The following is a 19,713-nucleotide window of genomic DNA, read 5'->3' on the forward strand; positions in this document are numbered from 1 at the left end:
CGGGGGGGGGGGGGGGGGGGTGCCGATTTCTTGCCCGAATACCACCCTTCCATATATTCTCTGCCTTTTTTTTACCGGTTGCCCTACAGAAGTGATGATTTCAAAATTCGCGGTGTGGGAGGGGGGGGGGGGGGTGCAATCCTCAGTCAGCCTGTCATCTAATGATTGAGAGACTAGAAAATATGATGCTTATATAGAGGAAAAGAGGATAGAGCGGAATGATCGAGAGAGCTAAGAAAGATGTAGGAGGGAGAGAGAAAGAGAAATAGAGAAAATCTGAAAAAGTTAGATATAATATTCTTCTAAATATACTTTAATAAAGATTCACTTAAAGACACATTGTTAAAATTTCTGTCTACTTTTCGTTTATCTCATTTCCACAATTTTCTTTCAAGTTTGTAAAATTAAGCTTCTATAAACGCTAAACTAGGTCGTCCCAGAAAAAAATTAGACGCATACCGGAAGTAGTGTTAGTTCACATCATTCATCATAGGTTTTCGCGGGAAACGTACGCAGGTTCTGCAAAATCCACACACACATTGTACACAAACACATGAATTCGCATGTGGGGCAATGGGATTGAATTGAATGGAGTCCAATTGAATTTTGGTACGCTTTTGTGAGATGTGAATGTCGTCATGTCTAAGCTGTCAAATGACTAGGAATTGCTGTATTTACTTCCACAGTGCTCTGAACATTATAGCTATCATAATTACTAGAAGCGAGGACTCATTGTGATAAAAAGTTGGTGAGTTAGCTAAATCATGGTCACTCTTTTCAATGAATGACAGGGGGAGTCCCACGTGTGTAATTTCATGGTGGTAAAACCATGTTTGACTTTGAGATTTGAACATTCTTCAATTTGGAAGATGTGCCATTTAATTTCTAGTTGATTGAAGTAACAGTATCTGTACCATATTGTTACTAATGTAATATGAATTTTACATCTAAGTTAGAGTCTATGAAATTGTTATTGTCATTCACATTTGATTTGTAATTTTGTAGTTTTGTAATTTCAACTTTCTGTATTTTAAAGTTTTGAAATTTCGATCTAAAAAAGTAGAGACTAGAGTACTAGACTACATGAAAGTAGAAAGAGCATGAAAAGAAAAGTGGGGTAACTTATAATATTTATACTTTTAATTTTTAAAGAAAGTCTCACAAAGGCAAAGCGAAGGATCATCAGTATCAGTGCTGACGAAAAATGTACAGACATAAAATTACAGGTTTTTATCCTTGGTACTTGGTTGGGTAATCCCTTTGGCAGCTCACTCAGGAAGCTATACTGGGATGGTAGGTGAGGCGAGTAACTACAAGGAATGTCATGAATTGCTGGAATGGTGTGTGGACAAAGCACTTGTCAATTTACAGTAAAATATGTTAAGTCCAGTGCAAGTAAAAACCAAGCTAGTAAGCTTATACGATGTGAGAACCAACAGGGGGCTGCATCATTCTGATGGAGGGTAGAGAAGCCTCCTTGAAGTTGGTTATTCCTGTTGCATTGACTGCTGAGCCTGGCAGATGGTTCCAGATCCTTATTGTTCTTGGGTAGGCCTAGGAGGAGAACTTGAAGGATTCGATTTGAATTTGAAGTAAACCAACTTCAGTTCTCTTAATTTAGATCCCTAACTTTAGAACTCTAGATCTAGATTAAATAACAGAATTCCATTTTGTCAGACTTTATAATTTATCATTTTAATGAAATTGAACAAGGCATTTATTTATAAAAATTAGAGAAAGAAAATTGTTAAAAACATGAAACTTTACTTTTCATTTTGACCTATTTTGTAGGATATGGCATCATCAACTCAAGTCAGTTCGGATCTTGCAAGCTGCTCTTATCAGCTCTCTCCAAACAACAAACCTTCTAAAAGCACATCCAACCAATCAGATGAGACCACAGACAGGCCCAAGCCCCAATCATCCCCCAAGAGGCCAATCAGGGATGCAGTTGCTGCTGCGAAACTCAACAGCGCTCTTCTCCCAGCCAAAGTGACAAGAATAGGTGCTTCACCGAAAAGGTTGAAAAAGGAAGGCTCGTGGAGAGGGGACGAGAGCGCAACCAAGAAACAGAGTCCAACTAAGAGTGATGCAAGTGAGGACCAGGACCAGAGTCCTAATACCAGTTCCAGTGGAGAGACTTTCAAGGACGCGGAATACTCAGAGGGTCTAGATGTGCTTGCCCGTTGGAGTGATGGTCTCTTTTATCTTGGAACTGTAAAAGAGGTAATGTACCGTGGTCATCAGTACTTAGGTAGGAAAGGGTAGGAAAGGGGTAGAGGCATGTTAAACTTTTTACTTCTTAACACTGTCATTTATTAATCTATTTCTTACAACTGAAATATGATAAGACCCATGCCTGCTGGTCATCTTAACAACAAAATCAATCAATTTGAAGCGTGATGTAATGATTAGGAGAACTTTAGATCAAAATTTAATTTTGATAAGTTTGTTTATATTGTGATGGAATATAGAATACTTATTAAACACAATCAATCTCAGGTATCTGTGCATGGAATGGAGGCTATTTCATACACCTAAAGAAGACCACCTGTCTGTAAAGACACCATTTTTGTTTTCCATGAGGAGTTTCTCATTGAAAGGTGTATTAATGGATTCTGTACGAAGACCCTCTGCCTATAGAAGACCACTTTCTTGGACTCCCTTGGGTTGTCTTTATATAAGTTTCATTGTACTTGGAAGACGAAACTGGGGGGTGTTTCACAAAGACTAAGATCGACTTTAAGTTGGACTTAACTATGACAGGCCATTCATTCCACCGGTTGCTCTCGCCATTAAGATCTTTAGATAATATTTGTCCTTCAATAATGAATTATCAGAAAATGTAGATTTGTGACCATGATTTTTACGTCCTTTGAGAGACCAATGCCAGTAAACAGTGAGAGCAAACAGTGGCATGAATGGCCTGCCATAGTAAAGTCCAACCTAAGTTGATCTAAGTTTTTGTGAAACACCCCCCTGGTATGATCCAACGGTTCATTCACACATTGACTGATTCTTCTTCCACCAAAGGTTGAACAAGAACACGAGCGCTGCATGGTATCTTTTGAAGACGAATCTGAGTTCTGGGTGCTCTACAAAGATCTTCAGAAGGCCCACAATCAGAACGAGGATCAGGACATCACATGCTTTGTCTGCAATGATGGCATGTCAGACTTCCCCAACGAGATCGTCATCTGTGACAGATGTGGTCGAGGTAAGGCCCTACTTATTTAACGAAATTACTTACCCAATATGTTCCAAACAGAACCCTCAGATCTTCCCGAAAGTCTCTCCTCACCATTTCACAAATAAATACTAAATTTTACGGGTCTCGCTCTTTTCAGGTTGCATCGGCCGAAATTTGGAATAAACTACCAGAAAATCTAAACTGTGGTACTGTTGACAACTTTAAGGCGCGTTTTAAAACAATTCTTTTCAAAAATACTTTCCAATGTTAACAAGAGGAAGTACGCTAAGCATATCTCACTCTTCTTACGTTACTCTATCCACCTTTCCTTCTTACTCTTTCTAACAGCGCAAATAGATATATTGTGATATGCGCTATATAAGTACGGTATATTATTTATATTTCTTATTTAGGAATGATAGTGACAAAATGTCAGATTGTTCTTCGGTTTATTGAAGTTACTCTGAGGTCCACTGCCATACAGATTCCTGAACCATTTTAGAGTATCGAATGATGATTTTTGCCTTTTAAATTTGTAATCTCATATTGATGGGATGATTACTTGATTAGTCTCCTTCATTTTTCACTGTAATTAAAAAATATATATGATGTGGAGAAGTGTGAGAGAGATTTTCTCATGCCTTTTTTCATATTTTTTCTCTTTTTCTATTTGTCTATAGGCTACCATCAACAGTGTCATAGTCCATCTATAGAGGGCTCTATACTGCAGAATGAAGACGAGCCGTGGCACTGCAGACCATGTGTTTTTGTCAACTCAGTCAAGGTGACTTTGAGTGTTTTAATAATTTTGGCCCATTACACAATACACCAGTTTACGGTTATGGGCGCAATTTTAATTTATGAGTAAACAAATCAAATGACCTCTAGAGGTCGGTGGTTTATGCGTAAATTAAGATTGCGCCCATGCAAGTTATGATGACATCACTGCCTGCGCGCTGCGTTGTGCGTGCACATCATCATTTGCATGGGCGCAATCTTAATTTACGCATAAACCACTGACCTCTAGAGGTCATTTGGTTTGTTTACTCATAAATTAAAATGGTGCTCATGTCTGCGCATGCTCACTGTTGTAACCGTAAACTGGTGTATTGTTATTCTGGACAATTATGTTGATAACTATAGTGATACTCATTTTGTGCACGCCGTTTCACATACAAATGTATGCATTTAAATCTCTCGGGCACTTTTGTTGAAAGAGTCATCTTAATTTACATCTGTTGCTATTTTCAGCACTCAATGAATGGAAAAGATTAAACCCTACAAGGGTTCTGTTGCATAAAACGTACCATTGATGGCAATTTTGCAGTTAATGGTAAATTCTGTGGAAACCTTGATTTAAAGATGAAGTTGAGTTCTGGTCATGCGATTGCATTGTGAAAGAAACAGTGTGAAATCGACCAGAAAAGGTTGATCATCTAGCATATAAGAATTTGTGTGTATTGCAAGGTTCTGGAATCATCAAAAAGTTAAGAAATTTGGCCAAGTCATGGTAAAGTTACAAACACTGTACACAGAATGACGTATATGGGACTACACGAACACGTGGCGTAAAAAACCTATCCCCCCCCCCCCCCGAGTTTTACGAGTTACATGACATATTTAGAATATAAAGGCATTTGAAGAGCCATGCTTTTCAGGGAACATGTCTCATCTGATGTTCTTCCACACTTGCATAATAAGAATGATAACGCTCACAAATTATTTTTCACCTCTTCCCAGAACTCAACCTTCTCTTTAATGTTGCCATGGTAGTTAGTATTGATGGCAAGGTTACCATCAGTGGTTATTTTGTGCGACGGGGCCCTGGTACCTGTTTACCCTACCCAGTTCACTGAAAGACAGCCAATAAAATATCTTGTCAAAACTTTAAGTTGTATTCAAATAAATGTAATGACAAGCACATTTTGCAGATCCAGTTCGTTCAATTTGTTTCAGTCTTATTTTTAATTGAGTAAAGCATATGTCTTGTATTACATACTTGTCATAAATTTATTTCATAAGGCCTAAAAATGTATTCATGTTTTTGTTGATCTTTTTATTGCTTAGGTTGGTGGTGCTTTGAAGAAAGGACCAGCAGGTAAGAAATCTGTGGAGTTTCACAAAGCCTTTTTTCAATGACAAAATGATAAAAACCAGTGACAAATCTGCTGATAACCAATCTGAAGCAAGGATTTCAGTAGCTCATAACAAAAACTTGTCATTTGTCACTGATGACAAGTTTTGTGAAATGCCCCCCCCCCCCCCCCCCCCGGAGTTTCCTTCTATCCATACCTCTCACTCATTAGCACACATCTACAGATTATATGCACCATAATGATTCATCTACTGGAAGAAGAAGAAGCCATAAAGTTCAGAAGTTGCGATTTTTTAATGGTTTCAGTCAGACCCGCAAAATACCTAGCAAATATGACACACTGCTGACTATAGAAGGAAACATTGGGGAAAATTTTTAAAATAAATAAATGTAAGAGTAAAGAATTGAAAGAGGGTAAAATAGGATTTTGGGTTATTTTTTCCTCAAATCTGCATCATATAGAACAAAATTAGTTATAAGATAGTTGTAATCATGAAGAACCTTAGACCTTTAAGTTCCTTTTCATTTCTGATATTCTTGTAAAGCATGTTTTTATCTAGCCAATCAATTTTAGTGGCACAATGTGTAACTCATTCGTCTTTTCTTATGCTGCCCTCACAGCCAAAGTGTTCCAAGAATTCAAGAAAACCCTTCCTTACAAAGTAAGTATTTTCATGAAAATGACCATCACATCCCTCTATTTATTACTATCTGAAACTTAAATTACTAATTTAAGATGTCAATACTATCAACTTTCATCCTAAAAAGTGAAAAATGTATGATGTCTTTAGTACAATTTCTAATACCATATTTAGGAGCTTGTATATTATACTACCAGTATGTCTAATTTTTGATTTATTTCATAACTTTATTTTTTATGCCTCCGTTACGAAGTAGCCGGAGGCATTATGTTTTCGGGTTGTCCGTCCGTACGTACGTACGTACGTCTGTACGTCTGAACGTACGTACGTCCCGTTCTTGTGATCGCGTTATCTGAAGAACCGATCAATGGATTCCTGCCAAACTTTGGTCATGTATGTATCTTGCAGAGCCGATGAACTGATTAGATTTTGGGGTCACGAGGTCAAAGGTCAAAGGTCACAGGGCTCATTAGGTATGCAAAAACAGCTCGTGATCGCGTTATCTGAAGAACCGATTGATGGATTCCTGCCAAACTTTGGTCATGTATGTATCTTGCAGAGCCAATGAACTGATTAGATTTTAGGGTCATGAGGTTAAAGGTCAAAGGTCACAGGGCTCATTATGTATGCATAAACAGCTTGTGATCGCGTTATCTCAAGAACCGATTGATGGATTGCTCCCAAACGTTGGTCATGTATGTATCTTGCAGAGCCGATGAACTGATCAGATTTTGGGGTCACGAGGTCAAAGGTCAAAGGTCACAGGGCTCATTAGGTATGCAAAAACAGCTCGTGATCGCGTTATCTGAAGAACCGATTGATGGATTCCTGCCAAACTTTGGTGATGTATGTATCTTGCAGAGCCAATGAACTGATTAGATTTTGGGGTCATGAGGTTAAAGGTCAAAGGTCACAGGGCTCATTATGTATGCATAAACAGCTTGTGATCGCGTTATCTCAAGAACCGATTGATGGATTGCTGCCAAACTTAGGTCATGTATGTTACTTGCAGAGCCGATGAACTGATTAGATTTAGTGGTCATGAGGTCAAAGGTCAAAGGCCACAGCACACATTATGTATGCAATAACAGCTTGTGATCGCGTTATCTCAAGAACCGATTGATGGATTCCTGCCAAAATTAGGTCATGTATGTTACTTGCAGAGCCAATGAACTGAGTAGATTCTTGGTTCATAAGGTCAAAGGTCAAAGATCATGGGCTCATTATGTATGCAAAAATAGCTTGTGAACGCATTCTCATTAGAACTGACAGATGGATTACTATTTAACTCAGGACATCTTGCAGAGCCAATGACTGAGTAGATTTTAGGATCATGAGGTCAAAGATCAAAGGGTCATATATATGTATATGAGAAATTGCTTGTAATCACGATATTCTGAGAACCTGTCAATGGATTACAATTGAACTTGAATCCGAAAAATTTCTTCTGTTTTGGTTTGTAAAATTGCTCTATGACGGAGGCATCATTTTCGACTGCGCGCAGTCGAATTCCATCTAGTTAGTTCTAATTTATTTACCCTTGTCCTCAAATTTCAGAGCTCATTAAATCATATCTGCACTAGTTTGGCCCAGGGGGATTAGACTTCCCTCCATGGTCACCGACAGGTGGTTATCTCATCAAATCACCTCTCAATTAACATTAAGAAAGGGGGATCATGGGAGACCTACGGGTACCGATTAGGCATTGTTTGCTATATAGAGGGCGCAAGTAGTGCAGACAGGCTTTAGTTAAAGCTCATACTTTCCATTACATTTATCTATTTTTCTTGACAGATTGAGACCATTCATTGGGATGCTGGTCACAAGACTAACACGGAGCAGTATTATTGCTATTGTGGTGGACCAGGAGAGTAAGTGTTACTTCTGATTTGGTTTAGATATATCAAAGATTCTGAAAATTGTCAGACTTACTAGGTTTTCTATTATTTGATTCATGAATCATAAAGTGTAAAAACTGTCGTTCAAGAAATCATCAACCACTATGGTAAATGTAATGAAAATTTTAGAGAAAACTTTATCAAATTTTGGGGGGACATCTGGTAAATAGTTTGAAAGTCATGAAGTTGTAACAGTTACCGGTAAATGGTGTAAATGGTGTAAATATTGATGTGTAAATTGTTTTTAAAGTGGAAATAAATTGAATCAAATTGAATTGAATTGAATATAGGTTAAATCAGAACTAAATTTATAATTTTTTTTCTTTTAATGATTTTATTTTTGTTATTTTTTTTTCCAGCTGGTATCTTAAGATGCTGCAATGCTGCCGTTGCAGACAATGGTTCCATGAAGGTAAATAAAATTCACTCAAAATAATAATCACATACATGGGGAATATCATTATCAAGGTTCTTTGACACATGCAAAAGCTATCCCCAGGGAGTGGAGAATGTGCATACATTGTGTGCGGGTAAGCCTGAATCCGATGACCGGGGTAATAATATATATATATATATTTCTGTAAAGCGCTTTGAGAGGGCCTTCGGACCTGAAAAGCGCTATATAAAAACTAGCTATTATTATTATTATTATTATTAAACTGCCAGTTATGATTCAGACACCTACCTCAGACATGCACTAGCGTGCTGAAGTTAGCTGCCCGTTTTGCGATCACTAAAAGATGCCAATTTGGTGATTACCCTGTCACGTATGTCAGAGAAGTGGTGTGTTAGGTGAAACTGTCCGATAAATACCTTATGGATGTATCAAAGAATTAATTCCACATGCTTTAAAACACCATCCTCATGAATTTGTTCAACATATAATTTTGGATGAAAGCAAAGACAAGAATGGATTACTTCAGGCTCAGGCCCCTCATGTCTATTTCTTGTTAGATTATTTCACAGTCATTACATTAATTTGTTGCCAGGACTCCTCACTAACAATTTCACATATTTTTTCTCAGGTGATCCAGACCATCCGGGTTTCAATTGTAAGGTCTCTGAGCAAGGGGAGCATGTTAAGATTTTGAGTGTGATGTAGGGGGGGGGGGTGGTCCATACAGAACACCCATGTATGCCAGGCATCCATTAGTGTCAATTCCTGGTTTCTGTCTAGCAGATACTTTTTAAAAGGAAAAGGAGGAATCATTATGTTGTTGATTGGAAAGCTCTTAGAATCAGATTTGGGGTTATAGAGAAGCAAACCTAATTTGATTGATTTATTTGCCTTTTTTTTTCTTGAATAGTAGTGGAAAGAAGTAGTGCATAATATTAATACAAATTTTAATTTGTTATGCATTCAAGTGAGAAAAAAATAAAAAGGTAGACTTGAATTAATTGTTATTTTGAAGTGAATATCTGTTTTATAATAGAAAGACACTTCATCTTTTTTTGATTCACTTTCATTGAATCACTTCTGATGCTAGAAGCTAATGCAATCTTTTCTTCTTTGTTCCAATCAGCCTGTGTCCAATGTATAGAGATTCCAATGCTGTATGGCGATAGGTAAGATGAAATCCCTAGAACTTTTACTTTTCATTTTATAGTATAAAACCAGTTCCATTAGTTTGTTATAAAGGAAAGGTGTTCAAAGAAATACCATAATGCTTTTCTCTGCTTTCTTTACTGTAGAATTTGTCTGTCTGTTTAAAAAACAACTTTTTGTACTGCTGTGGGTCATTTATATTGCTTTTATGATTTCATTTTGCATTCAAGTCCAAATCATACCATTTGATAATTGTTAGTTATTACTAAATATATTGTGTACTTTTAAATGACTTACCATCAGTTATTGAGTGAACTTTTATTATTTTCAATTTATCCTTTCCAAATATTTTAAAGAAAATTGGAGCACATGATCAATGTTTGTATCTTTAATACGCCACTCGTGTTTTAGCAACAATTTTTACAACATTTTGAAATAATGGAAGACAATTTTTGAGAAAAATGTAACATGTGATCTATCTTTGATACACGGTTCATGTGTTGGCGTGTTTTGAATGGGGAAGAGGTAAACAGTTGAATCAATTCATATAAACCATTTTGATTTATTCAATTTTGTCTATCTATTTAAGCTTTTGTACTAGTATGTTATTTGGTATTATATTCCACATACTTAAAGAATCTTGCTCTACGATTGGTCAAAAGTAAATCATGTGATGAAAGATAGTTCGCCCATCATTGATGGGAGAAGAAAAGTTTGTTGCACTGTGTAGATAGTAGTACTATCTACACAGTGCAACGCACTTTCACTGAAGATAGAAGTACTATCTACACAGTGCAACGCACTTTGTATACGCTGCGTATTGCTCTCCTCTTTAAGCTATTAGTGTTAGTACGCAAACTTTGGTCACGCGCGAACTATATGGTCACACCACCATACTGCATGCACTGTACGTATCGTACACCGTTTGCTAGCTGTTAATTGATGACTTGTTGCTCTAAAATGACGGAAGAAGTGAAATGTTTCCGATGTGGAATATAAAGCGAATAATCACCTGTTGGTTTCAGACGATGGCAAACTATCACTTCCTCAGCGATCTGAATGTATACGCTATCTTTCCTCAGCTTTGCTTCAGAAATATAGCTACATCCAGATCGCCTCGGAAGTGATAGTTTGTCCCATCACCTTCACCAACGGTAGTTATTTGCTTTATGCATTTGTACATTTGCATATTATAAACAATGTAATAACAATTGTAAGAATTGTGTAAATGCGACATCTGTTTAACGATCATGATTTATTTCATTTTGTTTTAGGTTCTATATATTTGTATGTTCTGTGTGCAATCAAGGTCCAGAGTACCTCAAAAGACTTCCTCTAAAGTGGTAAGATTTCAGACATTACTGGTTTTTATGCTGGGGTTTTCAAATTGGATGTGATTCATTTATGATAGTGTTTGATAATAATAATAATGATGATGATGATGAAGATGATGATGATGTTGAGGAGGATGAGGATGATGATGATGATGATAATAATATTGTTCAACTCTTATGCTGGGCTTTTCAAATTGGATGTGATTCACTTATGATAGTGTTTGATGATAATAATAATGATGATGATGATGAAGATGATGATGATGTTGATGAGGATGAGGATGATGATGATGATGATGATAGTAATAATAATATTGTTCAACTCTTATAAAGTGCATATTATATAATAAGTGCTTAGCTATGAGAGAGGGAAGAGGAAAGACAATAAAAATATTGAGCTTTCACCGTTTATCACTTACAATTATGAAATCAATTGCAAAATTCAAATGTTTACTTTAGGATTTATGACTGGCATGATCGAAACAGTTTTGTTTTTAAGTCGGATTTAAAATGATAAAGTGAACGATCAACATTATTCAATTTACAAGCCTCTACCTTACGTATGAGAGAAGGAAAGCAAGTTACAACATTGGGTCCCTCCTTCTGTTATAACTGATGAGGAAGTGTAAAGTGTATCGTTACATTTAGGGGTTTCCCCCTACTCCTTTATGAAGAGTTTGGTGGTTAGTTGGGAAAGGGAGACTCCACCCACACATTTGTCTACATGGAAATGATTTCTTTTCAGCACAAACCATATTCAATTTGTGTTTTCATCGAGAATTACTGATTGTTTGTTTGTTTGTTTTGTTCAGGGGGGACCTTGCCCAACTGGTGCTATACAATCTCACTCTGCTACACAAGAAGAAATACTATGATTTTGAAGAGGAGATTTTACCCAATCTGACGCAGAATTGGAACAACTACCAAGTACCTCATGTAAGTACAATTTCATTTTTTCCCAAGAAAATGAGCATCAGGGCTAGTGTTCAATTCAAAACTTATGTTAGAAATAAAGAGTATTTGACTCATTTTTCAGGTTAGATGAAATACTTAGCCAACTTTGGTAATCAGTTGAAGCTATTGCTTAAAGGTAAAGACCAGTTATGATCATGCGATTGCATTGTGAAAGAAAAGTTGTGGAATCGATCAGAAAAGGTTGATCATCTAGCATCTATCATCTGCAAGGTTCTGGAATCATCAAAATGATAAGAAATTTGGCCCATTCTTTGTAAAGTTACAAGCACTATACACAGAAAGATGTATATGGGACTACCCTATATCTCTCACAGACCATGAGAGAAACAAATTTACCAAATATATGAATTAGTAGGTGGTTTCCCGGCAAATTTTTTATCATCATGTATTAGTCAAAACATATTCTTTCACATGATTGGTAATGAGAGCTTCCATTTCATTTTTTGAAATTGGGGCGTTTCCAATACTGGTCTTTACCTTTAAGTTTAAGACAGCTTCCTAGCGTTTCTAGCTAATCCCTATTATATAGTTGGCTTTAAATATACTTAAGTGAAATACCTTGGTGAGATTTGAAAAACAGGAACTGATTAATTCAAGTATTGAATTACATACAGGCCCATAGCTGAAATGTTATAACTTCTAGTTTGTTTCTCTGAAAGAATCACATGACCTTAAAGGTACAGATATTGTATGTTAAGAGCCACAGGAGTATTTGATCTCATTCAAAAGGTTATAGGTTTGTCTTGGCTCTCGGCAGACAATATATTTCTTGGCTTTTCATGAGCACAAAGAGCAAGAATTCCAGCATAGTTGGAATAAATGTTGTGAATACAACATTTGTTGATACTTTTTGAAATCGACTTTTTCAAGCTGATAATTTTGTTACTGCATTTATTTGATACTAACTGATACAATTTATTTTCTATCCGCATTTCTATGACAGTAATATGAAGTGGATGGTGAAGATCAATATTTTTACTTTTAAGAGACATCTTATTCCTTCAGCCTTCAAAAACCTTTATGTCTTCCTCCCTTAATTTCAGCTATCTGAAACAACTCGGTCGGAGAAACAAGAAAGAATGCTAAATGCACTTCAAAGCTCTAAGATGAGGTAAGTGATTAATAGTTTCTGTCCATGTCTCGGCATTATTTGCATGAGAACTTTGTATCCTTCCATGTAATTGAATGGCCCAGGGTATCTATGGTCATGGAAAAACCAGGAACGTCACGGAACAAAGAATGCTTCTGGAAAGTCATGGGAAAAAATGGCCCAAAGTCGTTGAAAGTCATGAAAATTGGAAAAAGGAGGGAGAGCATCACAAACATGAATGATATATATCCCTGTATGGTATTTGTACACCCCTTGGATACTGCAACCCTTATCTAGTCATGGAAAAAGGGCAAAATGGGTCGTGGAAACTCAACCCTGATGGCCTCAATGTGGAATACCCTGATCACCTATTAGTAAAATGTGTTAAGGTTAGGATTAGGGTCAGGGTCAGGGTCAGGTCAGGTTCAGTGTTTGAGATACTTGTGTGAAGGGGGCATTCCGCAATTGATCTGTAAAATATGACACATTTTATACAATCTAATCATAACATGTGCATCAACACAAATGCTTTAACATTTCAAGTTCATTTTTTGTCCAGATATTGGATGTCACTTTCCTAATGTACTTCTGAAAAATGTAATTGACTTGTTTTGAAATTGGGTGATGAACCCATTTCATCATCACTCATTCAGATTCTGTGGAAAGAATGATAGGACTCTGTCCCGAAAAGCAGCAGAGTATACCGTGTATGTCGTGTTGGATATTCTTGTTCATCAAACAATATCTTCTGAATTCATTTTTGCAGTTATTAAGTTTGTATTTACTGAATTAATCATAATCTTTTTATGTTGCAGTCATTCAAGTTTGTACAAGCAGTCATTTGATTTATTTGTGTTTATTAACTTTTGATAATAATCCAAGTATTAGAATTTAATTTTTACCCAGGTCTAGCCTTCTTTTATGTTCTTTTGTGGCCAGAAGGTGTTTTGACTGTTGTTTTTGTTCTTTGAGGTTTGTATCTTCTGTTTAGAACCAGAAGGATATTAAAGTTCATTGCCCCTCTGGCTCCAAAAGAACGGTACAGGGCAACTAATATTTGAATTTGGTTCTTTTGCTTAGGGCTGTCGTAAGAAAGAGAATTTAATCTGTGTTTGAATTATGGTAATTCAGGTTTGGTTTCAACAGTGCAGTGAAATGACCTTTGCTTGACCTCATCTGTTTTTATATGTTAATGACAAAGCAGCTTAACTTTGTCCTCCTTCAGGGATAGTTTCAGCATTGGGGTACAGTGACCTTTGTTTGACCTCATCTGTTTTTATCTGTTTATGACAAAGCAACTTTACTTTGTCCTCCTTCAGATTTGGTTTCAGCATTGAAGTACAGTGACCTTTGTTTGACCTTTGACCTCATCTGTTTTTATCTGTTTATGACAAAGCAGCTCCACTTTGACCTCGTTCAGGTTTGGTTTCAGCATTGAAGTAAAGTGACCTTTGTTTGACCTTTAATTGACCTCATGTTTTTATGTGTTTATGATAAAGCAACTGTACTTTGTTCTCCTTCAGGTTCGGTTTCAGCATTGAAGTAAAGTGACCTTTGTTTGACCTTTGATTGACCTCATCTGTTTTTATCTGTTTATGACAAAGCAGCTCTACCTTGTCCTCCTTCAGGTTTGTTTGCGGCAAGGAAGTGAAGAAGAAAAAGAACCTGTGGGGGTTACGAGTCCGCACCCCTCCGGTCTCGCCCACCATCGTCTTGCCTGCCATTGGTCAGATCACCGATGATGTCATGAATGACATGAAGATGACGGGGACAAAGGTCGTGACCTTCCAGCCTGTACAAAGGTATGTAACTCCACCCTTCAAGTGTAATTCTAGGAACTATCCATCAATCAATTGGCTTGCCTTTCCTCCCTACTGTACATGAGGGATGTAGTCTTAAATATTGATTCTAATTGGATTGAAGTCCAATGTATTTAAAAAATTGAAATTGAAAGAAAAGTGTTTTTGTATACATTCAGAAATTTCTTTTTCCATCGGTATAAATCTAATTATCGTAATCATAGACAAGTACAGATATGGTTGACATTTATAATGCCATATACGAAATTGTGCAAAATAGAATCATGATAAGTGGGTCAGATGCATGATAATCATATTTTATACAATGAGAATGCAGGCAGAGCAAGAGAGTGGAAGTGGACCAAGGGCAGGCAGAAGATGGGGGTCGAGTAGAAGAGAAAAAATAGGAGGAGAAATACATGTAAGCCAAGAGTTACATGGGCTGCTGTACTGACATATTTAGGATAATTCAATGTTTCATGTTCAATCGGGCAAAGTTAACGTCGGATCGCAGATGATAATCAGAAAGAGGGGTACATATTTTAAACAAACATTACAAGAATTTTCAAAGGTTCTAGACGAGAGGAAAGGAAGCATCAAGGATTCATGGATTCATGATTTTTTTCCGAGGCGTCACATTAATTAGAAGTGTATAACATTTGACATTACATCTTGTTTTGATCCTCCCCCTCCTCTCTCTTTATCTCTCTATCTCTCTCTCTCTTTCTTTCCTTTTCTCTCCCTCCCTCCCTCCCTCCCCTCTCTCTTTCTCTTCCTCTTTCTCTCTCTCTCTCTCTCTCTCCCCTCTCTCTCTCTCTCTCTCCTCCCCCTTTCTCTCTCTTCTTTAGTTTGTCTCCCGTTCCTCTGGAGAGGAGAAGAAGGAAGCAGAAAGGTCTCACTCCTGAAGAGATCATGGCCAACTCCAAGAAAGCTCGTAAACTCCTGCTCCAGGCGACCAGCAGTGTGAGTGAAAACTTATTTGAAATAGTCAGATTAGATCATCTTATTTTGATTTTTTTCACCAATATCATGCGTGATTCCAGATTTGTCTTCAATTTTAACATGATGTTATTTTATTCCCTAACATAATACCACTCTACTGGATTTTGTTTTATCTAGATGAGTTTTAATCATTACTGTATAAGCCAATGTTTTTGCATAAAGAAATTATCATTGATGACAGGAAACAGACTTTTTTGCGAGAATTATCAGTCTACTTGCAATATATGTTTGCATAATACGCTTTGTCAATTAATTTTTTTTAACGGCTTATACAATGGATTGAAGTGTTCTCATGTATTTCTGATGAGCTTCTAACAGTAATTTGATTATGGTACAATTTCCTTCTGCTGTACAGAAAACGGGCAGACCTCTGACAAGCCTGAACCAATCCTACAGAGGCTATGGAGGTGGTATGTGTACATCCAGTACTGGGCTCACAGTAGTGACAGGTGGCTGTTCCGTCCTTGACATGATACCCCCTCTGGAAATGGTTCCCCTCGGCAACAACGTTGTACCGTGTTCAATGACTCTCTCCTCGCGCACCAGCATTAGTAGCAACGGAAGCTCGCAAAACGGCGCTGGACCTAGCAACGGCCCCATGAACCAATATGGCCGCCTCCTCTCGGAACAATCGATGGGCAAGAAGCGCAGGGGTAGGAAACGGAAACGCAGGCTCAGCTCTGAGGACCTTGACAATGAAACCAGTAACGGTAGCCAGACACCCGAAGAAGTCAAAGACACAACAGACTTGGAAATCAAATTGAAAAATCAGCAGAGTCCGAGCAAGACGAGAGTGAATGGCATCACGGAAGCCGCGTCCCCGATCGGGATCCTGCAGTCGGTAACGTCGTACTTCGGTGCGGAAGGACGCATCGCATGTGGGGAGGGCCACAAGGTGCTTGGGAAGCGTGTCTGCGCGGACGGCAAGGTGCAGTATTTGATTCAGTGGGAAGGGAGCTCACCTTAAACTATGGACCTACTCCCATCAGAAAGAGAGAGAGGGCAGCTTCTTGAAGAAATCCGCTCTTCGATTCCGCCGATGATGGAAGGCAGAACTGCGAATGAGTCGAGGCATATATATGATTATCCGTTTCACCTCTTTTCGTACAACAATAACATTCTTGTATTGTCTGTGGAAATACTGCAGTTGAAAAAAGAGCAGGGGGTGTTTCACAAAACTTGTCATCGGTGACATCAGACAATTTTTGTTATAAGCTACTAAAATCCTTGCTTCTGATTGGTTATCAGTAGATTTGTCACTGATTTTTGTCATTTGTCATTGAAAAAATACTTTGTGAAACGATCCCAGGTCCCTGTGATGGAAGTGCATGTTGAACTCTTGAAAATGGCCTTACTATTAGGCATCAAAGAGGGAGAATGCGTCGTTCTAAAGAAAATGCAGGTGGTTGCAGAATGGGTTATTGATGGGTACACAGGGCTTCCATGTAAGTTGTATAAAAAGATCTGCTAGATAGTGCTGTAAGGGATCGATAGAGGAATTCCAAGGTCATCTGCTGATGTTGCATTACTCACTAGCTGCTTGATATTGCAATGCTGATAAAAAGATGGTGTTGGGATTTAGATGTAGCGCTTGTGGCTAAAGACAATAGAAAGATTATTTTCAACAACTTGTTGAAATTTTCAACGCTTTGAGTTGGTTCCCACATTGCATAACATAAGATACAGTGTCCTTATCAAATAATCTGTACTTTAATAACCAAGATGATCTCCGTGGTCACCGACTGCCGACTTTAACCCATAGTCTACTTGAACCTGATGATCCATGTATCAAGCCTTGGGGAATTACTTTGTCCAGTAGTCAATGGTTATGCAATTTTGGAAAGATATCGATACCGCTGCTTCATAAGACTGGAGTGCTGTAATAGTGAGGTGGGGAAAATGTTTGTATGAATATCCAAGCTGATTTTTCTTTTAACACCTAACGTCAGGCATATATTACCACATAGACTAAAAACAAACCCTCTGAAAAGTATTACTCCATCTTGGACGTTGATGTATTGTCTGTAACCCGTTGCATGTCGGCTTTTCTGTTTTCTGACCTTAACCACTCAGACATTTCCAGATTCTTGTAGGGTTGTCGTCCATCCATAAATGTGCCAAAATACCTCTGAAGAAACATCTCTGTACCCTAAACTGTTTAAGTTTTTTAAATAAATATTTTACCATGATTTGTTATAGAAGAATGGAGCAATTAGAAGCAGGTCATAGGTCATAGGTCATGGGCAGTATTTTCTATATTTGTGTATATTTTTGGATACCATTATTACATTACATGCTTAATCCATTTCTTTATGTTCATATTTGTAGGATGATGTATCCACATGACATGGTAATAAAACTAGATTTCAGGGTCATTAGGTATTTAGGTCAAAGGTCGAGGTAGGTTACTGTCTAAAATCATATGGTTATTGCTTTTTCACTTTATAAATTGTTTTTAAGTTGGCAACATTAGGTTTTCTTGTGATATTTCATAATGCAACTCTTTCACTGAGGGCCAAAATAACAATACAATCATAAAGTTAAGGAAAAGACATTTTATATCAATTCCACTCCTACAAGGCTTTTCTAAACACAAGTGCTGTGATTATGTTTACAACTTTACATGTTATTGTCAATTGTGATATGCAAGTAAATCACACCTTTGTTAATTTCATTTTCTTCTTTTTTAAAGTGATGGCCTCTGTATCTTGTATTTACAGTTTCCTTCGACTTGTTCTTGATCATATTTGTTTTTTACTTCTACATTTGCTTCAAACCTAAATTTGTCAGATATAGAGCATTGGGGCTTGGGCTGCAATAGGGTTTTACGTGAGGTTCAGCGATAGGGTCCTGTTTCATAAGACTTGTTATCAATAACAAGTAACAATAGAGTACCGAAGCTGTGACGTCATAAAAATCTATTTTTAGAATTTCTCAATTTTTTCTTCATTTTCCCAAAGAGCATCAAAAATAATGTCCAAATGTCGAAAACCAATTGAATATGTTGAGCATTGGCTGAGATATGACCATCTAAATAAATACATGTCCTATGGGAACTCAGTGTTATACATGTATGCTCTGGCTCCTAGTGGTTAGGAGCCAGAGCATATAACACTGAGCTCCTATGGGGAGTATATTTATTCAGATGGTCATATCTCAGACAATACTTAACATATTCAATTGGCTTTCAACATTTGGACATTATTTTTGATGCTCTTTCGGAAAATGAAGAAAAAAATGAGAAATTCTCAAATTAGATTTTTGATGACGTCACAGCTTTGGTACTCTATAACTGTTATAAGCTACTGAAATCATGGCATTTGAAATTTAGCGTTTGTTATTGATAACAAGTTCTATGAAACAGGGCCCAGGTGGTAGTGTTGGGTCATCGAATCATTGTCCCAGCCATGCTGTTGTAAATTGTATTGTGCTTATATGGAAGGGAGCTCAACATATTTCCTTCCTATGTGCAAAGGAAACATCTTTGAAAAATTGGTGTCTGCTTTTGACGAATGGCATGGACAGCGATGAATATCAAACGGAAAGTTTCAAGTGAAGTTTCAATAGAAAAGTGTTCTCGTGCATTATGTTGATGAATCCCAAAAATAATATTGAATCTAAATATTCCAAGCTACAGTATTAAAGTAGGATTGTTTTAAAGATTGTCTTGTCGCAAAATTTGATATCTGATTTTTTTTAATTTAAAATTTGAATTGCAATTTGTTTCAATTATTGAATCCCTGCAGTATTACTTGTGGAAAATTGATGAAAATAAATCTTCAAATCTTCAAACTTAAAGCAATTAGTTATAATTGTTGGTCTCTTAGCGTAAATGTTTTTGATGTTATTGTTAAAGATAAAGGTGAGTTCTGGTAATGCGATTGCATTGTAAAAGAAAAGGTGTGGAATGGATCAGAAAAAGTTGATCATATAGCATGTAAGTATTGGTGTGTACTGCAAGGTTCTGGAGTCATCAAAATCATCATAAATTTGGCCCAGTCTTGGAAAAGTAACAATCACTGTACACATAAAGATGTATATGGGACAACACAAATGGTGTCAGGGCTAGTACTACCTTGATTTCCTTATCTTTCTATGCTCATTACTCAGCCAGTATTCCAAAATTGTTTGGCACATGACATT

General features: G+C 37.1%; 1 protein-coding gene across 2 annotated transcripts; it reads left to right on the forward strand.

Annotated features, from left to right (window-relative positions):
* Positions 1–463: 463 nt before the first annotated feature.
* Positions 464–18,448, forward strand: LOC105446473 (metal-response element-binding transcription factor 2-like). Of its 2 annotated transcripts, none has more exons than XM_030997704.1 (15): positions 464–748; positions 1,792–2,226; positions 3,034–3,217; positions 3,871–3,974; positions 5,258–5,288; positions 5,907–5,947; positions 7,721–7,797; positions 8,184–8,236; positions 9,348–9,390; positions 10,645–10,713; positions 11,517–11,640; positions 12,723–12,790; positions 14,377–14,571; positions 15,417–15,531; positions 15,926–18,448. In XM_030997704.1, the coding sequence occupies exons 2-15, from the start codon at positions 1,795–1,797 to the stop codon at positions 16,535–16,537; spliced, it is 2,148 nt and encodes a 715-aa protein (XP_030853564.1). In that variant the 5' UTR covers positions 464–748; positions 1,792–1,794; the 3' UTR covers positions 16,538–18,448. The 2 variants fall into 2 exon arrangements, with proteins under 2 accessions (XP_030853564.1, XP_030853565.1); XM_030997705.1 differs by having other exon boundaries at positions 14,398–14,571.
* Positions 18,449–19,713: the final 1,265 nt, after the last annotated feature.

This window comes from Strongylocentrotus purpuratus, unplaced genomic scaffold, assembly GCF_000002235.5.
Source record: "Strongylocentrotus purpuratus isolate Spur 01 unplaced genomic scaffold, Spur_5.0 spur5_scaffold_4, whole genome shotgun sequence".
NCBI classification, from domain to species: Eukaryota; Metazoa; Echinodermata; class Echinoidea; order Camarodonta; family Strongylocentrotidae; genus Strongylocentrotus; species Strongylocentrotus purpuratus.